This window comes from Budorcas taxicolor, chromosome 11 (genome assembly GCF_023091745.1).
Source record: "Budorcas taxicolor isolate Tak-1 chromosome 11, Takin1.1, whole genome shotgun sequence".
NCBI classification, from domain to species: domain Eukaryota; kingdom Metazoa; phylum Chordata; class Mammalia; order Artiodactyla; family Bovidae; genus Budorcas; species Budorcas taxicolor.
The window spans coordinates 43612280-43629444 of record NC_068920.1 but is presented as its reverse complement, the minus strand read 5'-3'; the positions used below and the strand labels follow the sequence as shown (position 1 = coordinate 43629444).

General features: G+C 50.6%; 1 protein-coding gene across 1 annotated transcript in view; it reads right to left on the bottom strand.

Moving 5' to 3' along the window:
- The window catches only part of TRERF1 (transcriptional regulating factor 1), a 37144-nt gene extending 23755 nt beyond the window's left edge, over positions 1-13389 (bottom strand). The window contains exons 1-9 of the mRNA XM_052649281.1: positions 11980-13389; positions 10566-10612; positions 9518-9668; positions 8154-8459; positions 4412-4799; positions 3276-3342; positions 1909-2048; positions 1672-1775; positions 73-148 (exon numbers count right to left, since the gene is read on the bottom strand). Of these exons, the coding sequence (XP_052505241.1) occupies positions 73-148; positions 1672-1775; positions 1909-2048; positions 3276-3342; positions 4412-4799; positions 8154-8459; positions 9518-9668; positions 10566-10612; positions 11980-13389 (2689 nt within the window). The remainder of the gene's footprint in view (positions 1-72; positions 149-1671; positions 1776-1908; positions 2049-3275; positions 3343-4411; positions 4800-8153; positions 8460-9517; positions 9669-10565; positions 10613-11979) is intronic.
- Between the last annotated feature and the right edge of the window lie 3776 nt (positions 13390-17165).

Below are 17165 nucleotides of genomic sequence, written 5' to 3'. Positions count from 1 at the left end.
GGCGCTCTCTGTTAGTAAAGGGGACACGAGCAACATGCAAACAGTGAGCCCCAGCAGGGCCCCGGCACCTACCGGCATAGTGGTAATTTGCTAAAGGATGACATTTTAACCTGACTGGTTTCCGCAACAGCAGCATTTCCAGAGCAGCCTGCAGACCCACGGGAGAGAAAAGGTGAGAGTCATTCATGGGGCTGTGCATCCTCGGAAGACCAACTATCCCACAAGGAAGATGAGCCAGCATGGCAGGGCCCGAGGTGGGGGTGCTGGAAGGGAAACAAGGGGAGACTCCCCTATTTGGGGTCCTCCTTCCAGTCAGCACCCAACAGGACTCATCATTCTAATATCTCCCCGGCTCATGCCTGCAGCCAGCTAGTCATGTTACAGAAACACAGACGGCAGCCCAAACGCCACTCCTTCCTTGGTGAGGGCCCCGCCGTCAGAGATACTGTGGGGCCTCCTATGAATGGAGGCTGAGTCTCTGGAAAAGGGTTCTGAGGAAATGAGTGGGTGACTTGGAACTGTTTTTTCAGAAAAAGAAAATTACATGTTTCATTATAACTGAACACAAACAGCTGTATTAGTAATAACTGTACTGCACATTGTCCTTCCAGGGAGCCTCACTAAATAACCTATTCAAATCTGCCTCCTTCAGCCTTGTTGGGGTTCTTTAAAAATGGCACAAATGGAGTTGAGTAGTGGATGGTTTAGGGGCAGAGCAAGGTCTGGAATCTTGCTACTCCAAGTGCGGTCCATGGGCCAGCAGCCTGAGCATCCTCTGGGAGCAGGTTACAAATGTAGGCCCTTGGACCCCAACCTCCTGAACTGCTGCATTTTAACAAGCCTCTCCAGGGGATTCGTGTGCATGTTAGAAGTTTGAGAAGCAGAGCTCTGCAGCACTGATCTTAAAAGGTCAAGGGGAGTTTTCCAGTGTTCTAGAGAATCTCTGAAGGGTATCAGTAATCTTGTGAGAAGGTAGTACTGGGACATTTGTTTGCTTATGCATTTTCATAAACTTACAAACCAGGAGGCTGGCTCTGGTATAAGAATCATGTATTTACTGAAGGGAAAGCTGAGGCTAGTGATGTAGTGCTCCAGCCAGGGGTCCCGGTTGAGCAGGCAAATGATCAGCTCTGATTCTGGGAGAAGAGTCCCAACATCCTGGCCTGGGTCTGCCAGAGAACTGTGTCAAAAGTGGAAGAATGACACCAGATGGTGTGCAGCAAACATCTCTCTTTGGTTAGGGCAGCAAACAGTTCTATGGACATCAAACTCTGATTTCCATGGTAGGGAAGAATGAAGAGCAGAGAATGACAAGCTTTTTCAGGCCAAGTCTTGTTTCAGGAAGGCCTTCTACCTCCACCATTGCAGACCTGTTTCCTGATGTGAATTACAAGACCGCTGAAAAGAAATTCTAGTTTCCCAACAGACGTTCAAATCATTATCACTGAGGAACAGATGTGTATACAGAAGTCCAACTGGAGGTTTTCTTGCAGGCTTTCAAATTCTGACCTATTCACTGAGATAAGGAATATGGGAGGGCACACTGACTGGTCATCATCTTATGAGTTGGTTACATGGGACGTGAGACAACATAGGAACTTGGGGAAATGCTTTTCAGAATTTCCACATGAAGAGTATGAACTGGGAAGCCTCCTTTTCATGGTTCCTTACCATCACATCACCTTTGGCCTCAAAGAGAGAGTGCAAAGCAAATTCAGAATTGGTCCCTCCACCTGGCAACGCACTTGAACAGCATAAATTCAGGAGATTCTCCACTGTTGGGAACAAAGATAGGGCACTGCATCAGAGAGAGCTCAGTGTCACCAGAAAGACACACTGATCCTAGAGCCAGAGGCCCCCAGGAGAAATCCAGCCCTTCCTGCCCAGTTCTTCCCAGGCTGTCAATACCTCTTTGCTGGAGGTCGTGGTTTTCCAGCTCTGGCCAGGGCTTCCATACTAGTGTGGCCCTGTGTGTGTCCTGGGCCAGGGCAGAGACATCCTGGAGTTCTGGGATCTCCGCTTGGAATCGCAAGCCAATGTTGATGCGTCTTTAAATCATAAGAAAAACAACAGTGTGGTCTTCAATTTGAAACCAAAGGTAACTGTCAGGGACTTGAAAACGAAGGAAAACAGCTCCTTCTGCAAGAAGAATGCAGGGGCATTTCCTCACAGTGTGATCTGAAGATTCCAGGCATGACTTTTTCACTGGGATAAAGAACAGCTTGAAGATTGGGGAGAGATGCCACGGGAAGCAAGGGAGAAGCCTGGCTGGGGATTCTTAGCTCCCTAGAGCTGGGGAGGGGCTTCCCTTGTGGTTCAGCAAGTAAAGAATCCACCTGCAGTGCAGGAGACCTGGGTTCGATCCCTGGGTTGGGAAGATCCCCTGGAGAAGGGAAAGGCTACACACTCCAGTATTCTGGCCTGGAGAATTCCATGGACTATTCAGTCTATGGGGTCACAAAGAGTCGGACACCACTGAGCGACTTTCATAGCTGGGAGAGGGAGGGTGCTAATGCCAAGGGGACAGCTGCCCAGAGCATGGCCAAAGGTACCACTTGACCCAAAGGAACAAAGTCCTTATTTTTATCCTTTCAGGCCATTTTCACATAAATGATCCCATCTGAACCTCACAAAGGCCTGTGAGGTAAGCAAAGCAGTGATAAGTATTCCTACTTAACAGATGAGTTAACTTAACTCTACGAAGGTTAACTTTATCAAGATCAAATAACAAAATGGTGCTGGAACCAAGTTTCCTGATTCCTGACTCAAATCTACTCACCACTCTACCATCTGGCTTCTTTTGCATTTATCCATGAAGAAAAAAAAAAAATTTTTTTTTCAATTATATCCCCCAACTCAAGTATTCAACAAGCCCATTTGGAGGCCCAGCCAAAAATCTTAGGGAGAGGGTAAAGGAGCAGGGTGGTGGGTGAAGCCTCCTAGGGAGCTAGGTACCCTGAGAGAGATGTCACTGGGGACATGAAGGCCTGTGGCCCCCAACCAAACTGGCTCATGGAGCTGGAGATAGGGACACTAAGGTTCTCCAAATACGAGGCTCCACATTTTTAATGCCTTCAGTCTGTAGAAAGGGCCTTGAAATACTGGAAATTATAGGGTAACCATCACACTTGAGAAATACCACGATCCTACAATTTCCACAACTTCTTGCCCAGTGGCCACTCGGCCCCCAGAAGTACTAGCTATACTTCTTGAAGCTCCTTCTCCCTTTTCTAGGTTGAGGCTTCTGTTCTAAAGAATAATTGGCTCTTCCTTACGGTTCGACATCAACGGTCTGCTCTCCAGGCCCCGGGGTGACCGTCAGGTTGCTGCCATCGATGCTGTCTGAAGCACAAAAACCAGAGGTCACTGGTCAGCAGAGAAGATACTAAAGAAACTAAACTAAACAAGCAGTTACCTAAACAGTCATGGTAGGGTCCCTCTCCTACCCAAACCATGCAGGAGTTACCCCAGCAGTCTCTGAGGAGCTGGAGTGTGGAGCAACGTGGCTTAGGGTTTCCCTATTTCTTAACACCTGGCTTCCCTGGTGGCTAATAGGGTAAAGAATCTGCCTGCAACGCAGGAGGCCTGGGTTCGATCCCTGGGTTGGAAGATCCCCTGGAGAAGGGAATGAATACCCACTCCAGTATTCTTGCCTGGAGAACCTCGTGGACAGAACAGCCTGGCAGACCACAGTCTATGGGGTCAGGACAGAGTCAGACATAACTGAAGCAACTTAGCACACACACACGCACTTCTCAGAGTAAGGAGAGGCCAGCTATCTCTCCAGTCTGCTACTTTTTCATTAATTTTTTTTTTTTGGCCTGCACTGTGCATCTTTCAGGATCCCAGTTCCTGGGCCAGGAGTCACACTTGGGCCCTTGGCAAGTGAAAGCCCCGGGAGTCCCAACCAATGGACCGCCAGGGAATTCCCCTGTTAAGCTTTCTTGTTCTATGACATTCCTCTTGCTCTCGAAAGAGATCCTGCTACAGGCCTTGATCTTTACACCGCGTGCTAAAACGTGGAGGTGTGGTCTTGCAGCTAATCCTATTTGTACGTGTACTTAGTACATTTACTTTGGGTGTCTTAACACGATTCTCCACGGCGCACTTCGACTGTTTTTTTTTTCCCTCCCTCATCCCGAGAAACCCTAATGAGCTTTATGCGTTGGTCTCCCTCCGCTGGTCTCCGCGGCTAGACTGTGATTCCCTTGAGGGCAAGTATTCTAAGAATTCCTAGCACGCAGCACACGGCCTGAGCCATCTCAAAGGTCTGTGGGCCACCTCAAAGGTCTGCGAGGTGAGTGAGACCAGGACAGAACGGGAGGCTTCTCAGGGCAGCACCCACAGCCAGGGTGCCCCCGCCACCCCCCGGCCCCCGGGGTGGCGGCGGCGGGGTCGGGGGGCGACTCACTGGAGCGGCAGAGCAGCACGCGCGGCGTGGGCGTCAGGGGCGTGAGGGGCAGCTGCGGGTGGGCGCCGGGGCCGTGGCCGGCGATGAGCACGTTGCTGAAGAGCCCCGAGCCCTGGCGCACCGGGCTGAGCATGGGCGGGGGCGTGTAGGGGGGCAGCTCGTGGGCGGGGTCCAGGAGCAGGTGGTCGCCCAGCACCCGCGGGGAGCGCAGCTGGCTCTGGTAGAGGGTGGCGCCCGAGTGCGAGGCGGCGAGGTTGGGCGTGTAGGAGGGCGGTGGCGGGATGAAGAGCGGCTCGGGCCGGTGCCGGAACTTCTTCTTCTCCGCGGGCGCGCTTCTGAGGGCTTCCTCGGCTTTGGCCGCGCCTGGCTGGTGCTTCTTGGGAATTTCCTACGACGGGAAGAACGGTCCGATTCAGATCCTGGGGCTCTTCCCTCAGGCCCTTGCCACAGGCTGAGGGGAGGGGGCAATCTGCGTTCTAACGGGAACACGCCCCCCCGCCCCGGGCTGACCCCAGCGTCCCCTGCCTTGAGAAACGGTCACAGCCATCTCCGGCAAGGCGAGATCTGGTGGCTTGGTTAAGGGAGCCGACTTTGGTTTGGGAGGAAATCCCTCGTGTCTGGAGACGGATTGGGGGTGGGTGGGTGTAGGAACAGTGGGTGGGCAAGAAAGAATAAATTCACATTCTTTACTGCTTATCACCACATTCCCATCTGCTGAGTGGACTCCAGCTGAGTGGGCCCTTTAATTCCCCACGGGCTCCCCAGGGACGGACCTCGGGGACAGATAACACATGTTCTAAGAAGGGGACAGAATCGTCTATTCAGGGAAGCTGGCAGAGGCTGTGGGGCAGGAAGACGGGGCGGGGGAGGGGACGGTCCGGCCTCAGCCAAAGCTCCCAGGGCCAGTGACCCGCACACTGGGCTCTCCCTTGGAGGTAACTGTCAGGGTGGAGGAGGGCCAGCTGGGATCTCCGAGGCGCCCCCTCTCATGTGCTCTCCTAGAAGTGGATCCGCTGACCCTTCCCCCTCACCGCCCGTCACTCCTGCTCCCAGCACTGGTGGCTCTCTGTGGCAAACCCTTCTCCTAGGTTGGTTTCCTGTCAGCGGGTTTAGTTTATTTTATTCCAGCAGAACCAAACATCTTCTGGAAGGAAGATTTGCCACATGGAAACAGATATACTAATAAATAAACATATGCATGGAAGGAGATAAAGCAGGGCATGCCAAAGCCAAACATAAACAGACTTGGTGTGTGCCAGCATCAGCTCAGAAAACCCAGAGCTGGGTGAGGCCGGATTGACAGTGGTGCAGTTGTGGGGTGGGGGTTGGTGGTGGGTGCAGAGGGGATACCTGCAGGGAAGTTCTGGGTGGTCTGTGGTCCCCTCCCAGGCCCTGCAGGCCAGTGCCTGTCACAGCTGTGGTCCCTGACAATCCTGGTATCCACCTTGGTGCCTCAGTAGGAGGCAGCAGGGGGTGATGGGAAGGGTTTCCATGGTCATGTGACCTGCCCCAGTCACCCCTCAGCTCTGGGCTTCTCTCCCTCTAACTAACCCGGCTGAAGGCAGTTCTGCTGCCTTCAGCACTTCAGGCTGCCCCTCCCTGTCTCCCCCTCAGTTTCTGGGGTGCCATCCCAGCCCCTAGCAGGGGAGTTTAGGGAAGCAGAGAGGTGGGGAAAGAAGGGGCAGAGGAACTCACCCCCGGGGGGCTCTCCTTAGGCCACAGAGCCCCAACCTGCTTTCTTTCCCCACCAGAGGGCTCCTCGCTGCCTGAGCCTCAGATGGAGAGGGGGCTGAGGAATGGGGAAAGGATGCCCGTGCCCCGCAACTAGGGAAGCAATCCTGGTGCTTTACACCCAGTTCCTGGGTGACTGATGAGGTCAACTTGACTCTGCATGTCTTCAACACTGCACCAGAATCCAGACCTCTGACCACAGACAGGGCCAGAGGTCCCTTTGGGGCTCTCTCTCCTTGAGCCTCTGGTTCAGTGACAACAGCTCTGAACCGGAACTTTCCAATCCTCCAGGCAAGGTTCTGAGACTGTGGGCCAGGGAAGGCCCCCAGAAGATCAGACCTGGATTATCACCTGGGAGGAAGTATATACAGAGTTCCAGCCAAGCAGGGCCAAGCGCTGAGAGGTTTTAAAAGCTCCTCCGAAAGGTGACAGCCACTGAGGAAGCCCACTCCCTTCCCCCTGAGGTCACAGGAGAAACCATGGTTCTGAGAAGCGAACGGTCTCAGCTGTCTGCACCCCAACTGACTAGGAGCACAGTGGGGATTAAAATCCAGGGCTCCTCCCTGAACATTTTCATCTCTTAATATAGTAAGTGTCAGGACCTTGCTCACATGCACTCAGTCCTACTTCATGCTTCCACTTCAGCTTATCTCCTCACAGTATCTTTCTCACCCTTGCCACAAAACCGAGTTCATCTCTGCCTTCAAAACTCTGTCTGGAACTCTCCTCATGATGGTCTTCTAACACCAAAGGTCCCTTGCCTCGTCTTAGTCCCTAACGACCTTAGCTCTCGGGGTATATTCCCCACCAGCCCCACGCAGGGCAGTGCTGCCTTGGTGTCTCTGTCTTGAATTGAGGCAGACCTGCTGCCTGGGGCTCTGACCCCTGTGTCACTAGGAACCTGACTTTCTCCAGCTTCAGGCTGAAAGTTTCCAAAGGATAGAAACAGTGTCTCTCCCAGCAAATCAGGCATGTCCTGGGCAAAGAGGGGGTCTGGAGGTGTGGTTTCATCTCTCTCCCTGTTGCTGGCCCCCAGGACCTGCCAGCTGATGGGAATCCTTACCTCCAGAGGTTCTCCATCTGTCTTTTTCCTCTTCTGAGCCTTGATATTATGTAGAGAACCAAAAAGGCTCTTTCTGGACTTTTCTAGTTCTCTTAATTATTCTCCCTATCCTTCTCCTGGCCCAGCCCCACCTTTATGCCTCCTGGAATCCCAGTGGCCACTTATTCTGTGAGAATAGGTACGACCCAGCACAGCACTTTGTGGGGAGGGGACAAGTCTGATGTAATGAACCACAGGGGTTCCAGACTCCAGGGGGGTTGGGGGCAGGGTAGGGAGGGAAGGAAGGGGAGAAGGAAGGAGACAGAGAGAGATCTCTGTCCCAGAGCCAGGCTAAGCTGCTTGGGTGAAGCACTTGGAAGCTGAGAAAGAGAAGGGCAGTAAGAAACACGAATCTCTTTGCTTTCTTGAGATTGGGGGTGGGTATCTCAGTGGAATTACTTTGGGAACCTCAATGAATCAGGTCCTCTGAGAGTATTTATTTATGCAGAGGTGATATTGAAAATATTAAGCATCTGCTAAGGCTGACCATCAGCATGGATGCCTGGAGGACCCGCCGTGCCAGGGGGTTTCATCTCTGGTGGATGGATCTGGGGAGGTCTGGGGATCCTGGGGGAGGGACCAGGGAGGGTCTTTGTGATCCGGAACAGTACTTCCATATTTTAATCACTGTGATCATCAGCTGAGTTATCACCTCTGTTTTTAATACAGGAACATCTTCAGGTCTCACAGAATCTAATCTGGAACATGAACCTGGTAGAGTACTAGGATATACTGGGTAGCAGGTAGTTGGGCGCAGATGGGAATTACCAGGGTGGCCACAGGGGCTCAGCCCCAAGGAGCCATGCCACGTCTGAGCTCTGGCTGGTGGCCTGGGCAGATCTGTCCCCATCTCCAAGAAAGCAAAGGGATGTCCCCACCTCAGGCAGGTGGGGTGGAGCTGCAACTCACAGCAGGCGGGTTGGGGGCAGCCCCGTGGGGCGAGTGTGGGGGAGAGAGGGTCATCCTCACGAGCACGGGCATCTCGTCGTCCGACATCGAGCTGGCTGGCTTGTCTCTGGCCGAGGGGGCGGCAGCGACGCTGTTGGCGAAGCCCTGAGAGCTGGGCTTGGGCGGGAGAAGCTTGACAGGGACAGACACGGGCATGACCATAGGCGTGAGGCTTTCCGCCTCGGGAGGGAGCTGAGGTGGCGGCGGCGGAGGCGGCAGTGGCGGCTGGGGCTGAGGCGGAGGCGCCGGGGCCTTCTCTCCTTCCTCCTACACAGACAATAAAGGCTTTGATCCTGGGCTCAGAGCAGCTCCCACAGTGGGGCACGCAACTTCGCTCTTCCTGCACCGTTCCTGGACATCACGCGTGGGTGACAGAGAACCGCCTCAGGGTGGCTTCCTTCCCGCCACCCTGAGTCCCTCGGCTCCAGTGATGCCCATGGGCAGTGGACAAGGCACTCTATTTTCTACATTTAAAAAATCCTGACCACTTGTATATTCAAACAGACAGTGAAGAAAAATTTTTGTGTGGTTGTCATTGCTTTTAACGAAATGGATCTGGACTTAGAATCAGGCCAAAAAAAAAAGAAGGAAAAACCCCACATAAGCTCTCATGTAGGACCTTTTAATTCTTCAGGCTGCAGTTGACTCATCTGTCAAATGGAAGACCAAGATCTTTTAACTGGCACCGTCAAGAGACGGAGTGACCTGGATCACATCAAAGTTTTTGGCGAACAGTGAATTAATCTCATAGACTTAAATTAAGATGCACAATATTCAAAGAATCAAGAAAATTCTTTTGAGTTTTAACCTAACTCTAAAACTGCGTGGCTAGTTCATCACAAGCATATCCTGCCTGGATAATCCCGAGGGTATTTAAAGGTCTTTAGATGCTAGAGTCTAACACTGGTGCCCCAGTGAATAGAAAATGCGGCTGGGAGCCTGGTGGTCACACTAGCTCTCCCTGGCCACTGACTACTGATCTGGAAGGCATAAGGGACCCTGGCTTGAGTGCTTCATGCAGCAGAAGTTAAAAATAATATTGCATCTCCATGTTTTCTTTGTTATCTTCTCCAGGGTGTGGAGAGGCTGGGATCCCCTAAAAGGATTTCTACCACCTCAGTTCTGGATTTTTGTTCATGGTGCCAGTGGAAGTGAGGACTGTGTGACCTGGCTGGCTCCCAGCGTCAAAGCTTGAGCACTTTCGTTAGGGAAGGACTACGCCTCTCCAGGTCCCCCAGGTGGGGCTCATATTACTCCATCTGATGGCAGCAAAGCGAAGCAAGCAGCACATGGCCAGGGAAGGACGGGGCTGGATTCCTGCTCACCTGTTTGAGGCTGGGGGAGGCCCTCATCCCCCCATGGGACCGCATGTGGCCATTCAGGGCGGGCAGGCTCTTGAACTCCTTCAGGCAGATGGAGCATGTCAGCTTGTTCTTGGCATCAAACTGCTCCCCAAACACTCCTTTGGGTTGGCCGCTGCTCAAGGGTAGGGCCAAGAGGAGAGGACACACACATCAACGAAGGGAAACAATGACTCATCACAAGGCCACATACCCCACGATGAACCCATTTCATTCACCCAGAGCTCCCACGGCCATGGCCCCTCACCAATTCCCTGCGGAGAACTGAGCCCAATTTGCAGATGGAAAACAGAGGCTCAAAAGTAGGAAAGGGTATGCTTAAGATCATGCAAAAGATGAACCAAACATCTTTCTTCATTCCAGGCCTTCACGTGCTGTCTTCTTCCCCCACCTTTGGCTTACTACCCTTCTAGAAGCAGGGTGCTTGGTTCCTCCTCTTCTAGAAGCCTTCCCTTAGAGATATGAGTCTCAGTCCTCTTATAAGTCTTCAGATTACACGCCTTAAGTTTGTCAGGTTCTGGCTAAGTCTTTAATGATTTACCAGACCCACGAGGGGAGAAAGCAAGACTGTACTGTTTCACTATGGCATCCTCAAAGCTTAGGTCTATGTCTGGCACATAGTAGGTACTCAACAAACACTCACCAAATGGATAAGAGGGCAGAACATGGGCTTTGGAGTCTATGACAGCACCTCTACTTTCTCGATGTGCAAACTTAAGCTCTCTGAGACTCGGCTTTCTCATTTGTAAAATAATAATGATAATAACAGTTAACAGTGGTTGAGTGCTTACTACATGCTAGGCACATGGTAATCATACCCACCCTCACTGAATTACTTTTATTAGACATGATACGGAATAATAGTAAGTGGCTCAACCACAACAGCTGCTATTATTGTTCTTATACATTTCTTTGAGGAACTGACTTTGAATTTGGAAATGAATCATGAGACCATCCAGGAAAACCTCCCAGTCTCCCCGCATGCCAACAAGCCTCCACGCATCCATCCTACCTTGACTCAGGAGACCCTGGCTGGGCTCGGCCATCAGGTAGGTGCATCTAATTTTGAGCAATGCAGGACACCAGAAGAAAGAAGAAGAAAAAGAAAAACATGTTTCTGACAGGAGGGGTCTTTGAGCAGCGGGAACACCAGGGCCTGCCCTTCTAGGATTCTTCCCTCTCTCTGCTTCATGCTGACCAGGCTCATAGCTACTCATGCCCTTGCCCTTCCACACCTGAAACTTCCAGTCTTCTTTCCCCCGATGCTCCTGGGCTTGGGGCCACACCCCTGAGGATGCCCCGCCAGCCACAAGCCCACTGGGACTCAGTCCCTCACCTCCTTTTCCTGTTCTCCCCGTCCACCCCTCTGTGCATGGACAGACTCCATTCCCAAGAGAGACACAGAATGGAGAGCTGGATGATACAGCCTCACACAAGACCTCCTGCTGGAATTCTTTTTAGCCTGGGCCATGTCATCTTACTCTTGCATTCACAAAGGCTCTCAATTACTACTGGCCTGAGTCCTAAACAAAACAGGGTCAGAGGGAGTTATCTCTGGCCTTCAGCCTTCATCGGAGCCCTCTCTTCATTTACCCTGGTCTTATTCAAGGTACCCTCCTCCCTTGAATCTGTTGTCACTTGAGTGTAGCACTTGGAACACACCAAAACATGAATGGTGCCCAGCACACAGTAGGCAATTTTATGATCAAATCTATTTGGGAAACAATTAAGAGTTAATACCTGTCACCCGCAGACTGAATCTGATCTGCAGACATGGTCTGCTTGGCTGGACTGTTTTTAAAAACCCTGACTGTGGATATCATTAGTTGGGGCATCGGCCCTCCAGTCCACAAAATCCATACCAGGCCATTCTGCTTATTGACTTTACCTGCCTGGATCCTGTGGGCAGCTAAGGTTTTTCACCTCTGCAACTACATGAGATATCCCCTCATATTGATTTCTCCCAAGAACCCACTCCCCTCCCCCGAGCAATGTCCACTAAACATTCTATGGAACTCCTATTCTGAGCAATAGACTTTGAGAAATGCTGTCATAATATGGTCTCCCTCCCCAGAAGGGAACAATTTCACAGGAAGTCCCCTAAGGATACAGACCTAAGGGGGACAAGACCACCCCCACTGTGTGGTCCCTGGGCACCTGATGAGGCCTTGACCATGACATGCATCATTTGGGACCTGATATATATTTTGGCCGCCTCTTTAGTGAGATTATAAGCTCTACGGGCAAAAGACTGAGTCACAATTGATTCTGTATTCCACAGTGTCTGCTTAACGTTTGTGGAATAAAGAAAAGAACGAAAGTGTTGGAGGGGTTTGGAGGATGGGACTAGGTACTGCACTGGACTCAGCTCTGGCTGGCACACGCGCACCCCGAGATCCCCGGATGAACGTCCACTCTGAGGATACCTGGGGCCACACGGCACTGGGAGACAGCTGCTGGTGCTGAGACCCCATGTTGTTGAGGTGGATGCTGCCAGGGGACAGGAGCGGCCGGTGCGGGAGGGCACTGCTGGCCCGGTTCAGGTCGGAGCTGGCCGTGTCTCCCATTCCTGTATCTGGAGGCCCCAGGTCCCCGTGGGAGCTCAGCATGGCCTGGGCCTGCCTGTCGCCTGGATAAGTCTTGGGCTGACTGTCCTCAGGCTGCTGGTGCTGAGGCAGGTGGCTCTGCTGGTACACGGAGTGGCCGTAGGGCTGCTGGGGCTCCTGGTAGTAGTACTGGGGCATGGAGCCCAGCTGAATCAGCTGGACTGCGTGCGCCTGCTCCGGGGTGTATTGGTGGGGGTCCCTGTGATAAGAAGGGGGCTGCAGGTGCATCTGGGGCTGCTGCGGCTCTGGCAAAGGCTGTATCATGGGTGGGGATTGGTAATACTGAGGTATCTGCATTGAACCCTGCCGTGGCTGCGGCTGTGGCTGGGGCTGCGGCGGGCGAATCTGCTGTTGCGGCGGCGGCTGCATTTCTTGCATGGACACCCGCTGCTGCCCGGAGTGTGGCTGTTGCTGTGGCGGGTAATACTGATGTGGCTGCAGCTGCTGCATGTGCTGGGATAGCATCTGGGGGGCCTGCAGCGACTGTCCTCCCTGCACCGGCATTTGGGCCAGCGGTTGCTGGTAGTCGTAATACATGTGCCCTTGGCTTGGGTGCTGCCCAACCTGGAGAGCCGGTTTGGATAGCCCACTAGTGAAACCCGGGTGAGGCTGCTGGGACGCCTGCTGGTAGCGGGACGGGAGAGCCGGTGCTGGGGCCTCCATGGGCTTCTGGGACAGCAACTGGCGGAGGGCGCTGTCGGGAGCTCCGTCCATCACCGCTGACTGGGTGTGCAGCACCTGGGCCATATTGTTGACCTGAATTCGCAGGTTTTGGTTGGCAAACACCTGGGTGAAAGAGTCTAGCTTGTGCAGGACACCGCTGGTGAGCTTCTGGGTCCGGATCTCGCTGGCCTGCGAGTAGGTGTACTGGTAGCCATCGGTGGGCTCCGCCTGGGCTGGTGCCCCCCACATCATGTTCGAGTTGGTCAGGTTGCCACGTAGCTGGATGTGGTTTCCAGGCCCTGCATGGCCTCCCCACCCTCCCTGCCTCGAGGTATCCACTTGGCCAAGGTTTTTGGAGCCAACAGCCAAGCCTAGACCATCCCGAGTGTCTTGAGGGAAGTGGGGGGAGATGGGTGATGCCTGAGGGGCATCCATTCCAGCCCCGGGCACTGTATTCCCATAGTTGTGGTTCAGCCCGCCATGGACGCCAAGTGGTGGCTGTTGGTAGAAAAGGTTCTCACCACCGTGGGCCACATGATTGGTCTTGTATAGCTGCTGGTCCCCCATGGTGCCTGCCCTGGTTGTGAACGTCCAGCCACAAAACCATACAAAAAGGTCAATGACACAAACCCGAAAGGACTGAAACCCTGAGAAGCAGAGAGAAAGCGTCCACACTACTCCACGGCTGACATGTCCGTGACCGTGGCTGCAGCCAGGTGTTCCTGTTGGCCTCTACCACGCATGTGCAGAGCGAGGGGTTTTACATCCTCACCCGGGCTAAGGGACGGACCAAATGCCACCGTGGTGAAGAGATGCTGCTCACACCTGCAAGACAAGTTGCAAAGGACAGGAAAGGACTTACTTGGCTGTTTTGCAATGAGCAACTGTATCTACCACGACTCATTAGAGAAATAAACACAGAACGGGAGCCTGGATTAAAAATAGCCAGTTTCATACATGCCACACCTTTACACTGATTCCGCAGATCTTGACCCTCACATAAGAGGTGAACTCTCTTACTTTCAAGCTATTGCTCAATGGCTCATTAGTTCATCGATTCGTTAATTCATTGTTTTGCTCACTGATTAATTCATCCGTTCTTCTGGGACCCTGCTATCAAAAGCCCAGCACTACTGTAGGGCCTAAAAGGATATGAAGACGTTTAAGATACTCATAAATCAATTCATCTAGTAAACAAATACTTATTAGACAAAGACATTTACTAAGTGGAAGACACAATGCTTAAGCGAATGATTAAGACATGGGCCAGATCTTGAGGAGCTCACAGTTGGAAAAAGGAGTTGGTCACATGAATAACTACAGTACAAGGATGAAAGAGACACATGTACAGAAAGGGGAAAATAACAGATATGGAATTCATAGGCTGGAGGGTATATTTCTAGCAGAAGAACAGTTTCAAAGAAGAGCAGTGCACATCAGTACACAGCTACTTGATCCTTTGGTATCCTTGCTCAAAGAAACATCTGTGCACAGTGCTGATCACCTGGCCAGAAGTCTATGATGGGCCTGGACTCAATAAATAAATAAATAAATAAATAGGTAAACAAATAGGCGGAGCCAATCAAGTTCCCTCTCTTAGAAACATGAACTAGGGGATCTCCCTGGTGGTCCAGTGGTTAAGAATCTGCCTGCCAGTGCAGGGGACACGAGTTCGATCCCTGATCCAGGAAGATCCCACAGGCCACAGAGCAACTGGGCCCCTGCGCCACAACTACTGAGCCCACACTCAGAACACTGAAAGTGAGACACTCTAATAAATACGTAGTAAATCTTATTTGTTAGGCTAGGTGGTTTCCAATTCTTGTTTTTCATTAGGAAGGCCCAGTAGAATTAAAATACAATTGTCAGTGATAGATCGCTATGTGATTTTTGGTACATAACTCAGAAGCAGATCAAGAACACTGAGCTGACACCACTTTAATAAAACTCGTATTTTTTTAATCTATTAGTTTATACGAATGAGGGTTTTCAGTGTTTACGTCTATATAAACGAAAAATGGAAATATAATAGATGCTGGTCTGTGTCTCATATCTCATGCAACAAATAGTATTCTTCCATGGACAGATTAAAAAACAAAAAACAGAAGAAATAACCCAGCACCAGCAAGAGTCTACCTCTGGATCTGGGTGACAACTGCATGCGGGGTGGTGTGCTTCCTCTGTGATAACCTGAGTTGCACACTCGGACTTCATCACCTACGTATATGTTGTGCGTCAATAAAAAAATGACTTAGCTAAAGCATGGAAACAACCTAACTGTTCATTAAGAGGTGAATGGATAAAGAAGACGTGGTACACACACCACACATACACACACACACACACACACACACACACACACACACAGATATAAAGGAATACTACTCATCCATAGAAAAGAACAAACTAATGCCATTTGCAGCGACATGGATGCAACTCTGGATTGTCATACTGAGTGAAGTAAGTCAGAAGGAGAAAGACAAAAATCATACCATATCATGTATAAGTGGGATCTAAAATACAGCACCAATGAACCTAGCTACAGAAAAGAAACAGACTCACAGACACAGAGCTCTGACTTCGGGTTGCCAAGGGAGGAGGGTGGGAGAGCGATGAACTGGGAGTTTGGGGCTGGTAGATGTAAACTATTGCATTGAGAACGGATAAACAACAAGGTCCTACTGTTTAGCGCAGGGAACTATATCCAGTCTCCTGGGATAAATCATGATGGAAGAGAATATTTTAAAAAGAATGTGTAAAACGGAGCCACTGTGCTGTATGGCAGAGATTGGCACAACACTGTAAATTAATTATACTTCAAACAAAACAACCCCCCAACCCCCCCGCAAACAAAAAAGTATTTACATGAAAAACAATTAAAAAGTCTCCAGCATCACCATCTAAGGTATATTTTCAATATAATTTTAGTTTTTATGAGTATTATTTATCCAAATTAGAACATACTTTATGCTATCTTGATCAACTGCACACTTTTAATAATCATTATAATGATAACTCAAATGGGAAGAAAATTTTAGAACTCAGAACTTTATGATTTCAGGAAATTTTAAAAGTTTTAACTTCATATAAAATTGTTACCAAAAATTAGGATAGGGAAACAAATGATAGAGTTTTAGGGACAGAAACATATTATATTAGCATAAAATTCCACAGGGGAAGTGAAACAAATAAAATTTCAGGAGAAAAAGGAACACTGACTATTAATGAAGAACATGTCCATGCATTTCTAAAATGGATGATGTGGGTATCAAATTCCATGGTGTTTAGAGTCCACTGGATAAATTTAAAACAGTGATGTCATAGTTTTACTTAAAAATATCAATGTTTACAATGTACTGGAAATTGCATCTTCTGCAGACATATAATAAAAAATGAAGATGTAAACTTTAAAATGTGTGAGGGGGTAAATGGTTTTATAATATCCTTTTATGGGGGATTTTAACAGGAAGTTTTTGAAGACACTCCCTCCAACTGGGAGCAAATCTAAGTTGGGCTCTCTGTCTTCTCTGAATGAGAAGAGATGGAGATGGACAAATTCAGGGTGAGGCATTTGGTTTGGTGGAATGAAGGGTGGAACAAAGAGAGCAGTGGAGTGGGACAAAGGCTGGATAAACATGGCTGGAGCAGACCCTGAAGACGAAGCCTTGAGGACTCCCAGCGACCACCCACTAAGAGGGTCTGACCTCCTGATCAGCCTCCTACTCCACACCCCCATTTCCAAGTTCAAAGCAAACTCAATATCATCTCCCCACAAATGGATGCGCCTCCAAAGCCCTTGGAATTCCCTGATGGTCCAGTGGTTAAGACTTCACGCAGCCAGTGAAGGGGGCTCAGGTTTGATCTCTGGTCAGGGAACTAGATCCCACACCTGAAAAAAAAAAGATCCTGCAGGCCGCAACTAAGACCCCTGAGTGTGTGCGTGCCAAGTCACTTCGGTCGTGTTTGACTCTGTGTGACCCTCTGGATTCTACCCTGCCAGGCTCCTCTGTCTATGGGATTTTCCAAGCAAGAACACTGGAGTGGCTTGCCATGCCCTCTTCCCGACCCAGGGATTGAACTTGTCTTTCTTATGTCTCCCGCATTAGCAGGTGGGTCCTTTACCACTGGCGCCACCTGGGAAGCCTAACTAAGACCCAGCACAGCCTAAGTAAATAAATATTTTAAGAAAACAAGCCAAAACAAAGTCTCACCCTTGACTCTTGCTTCCCCCTTAACCAGCCACCACAACCCATCAATTCACCACCTAGTACTTTCTGAACTCGACCTATTTTCTTCTGGTTCCACTACTAGCACCCTAGTCCAGGGCACTGTATTTATCATCT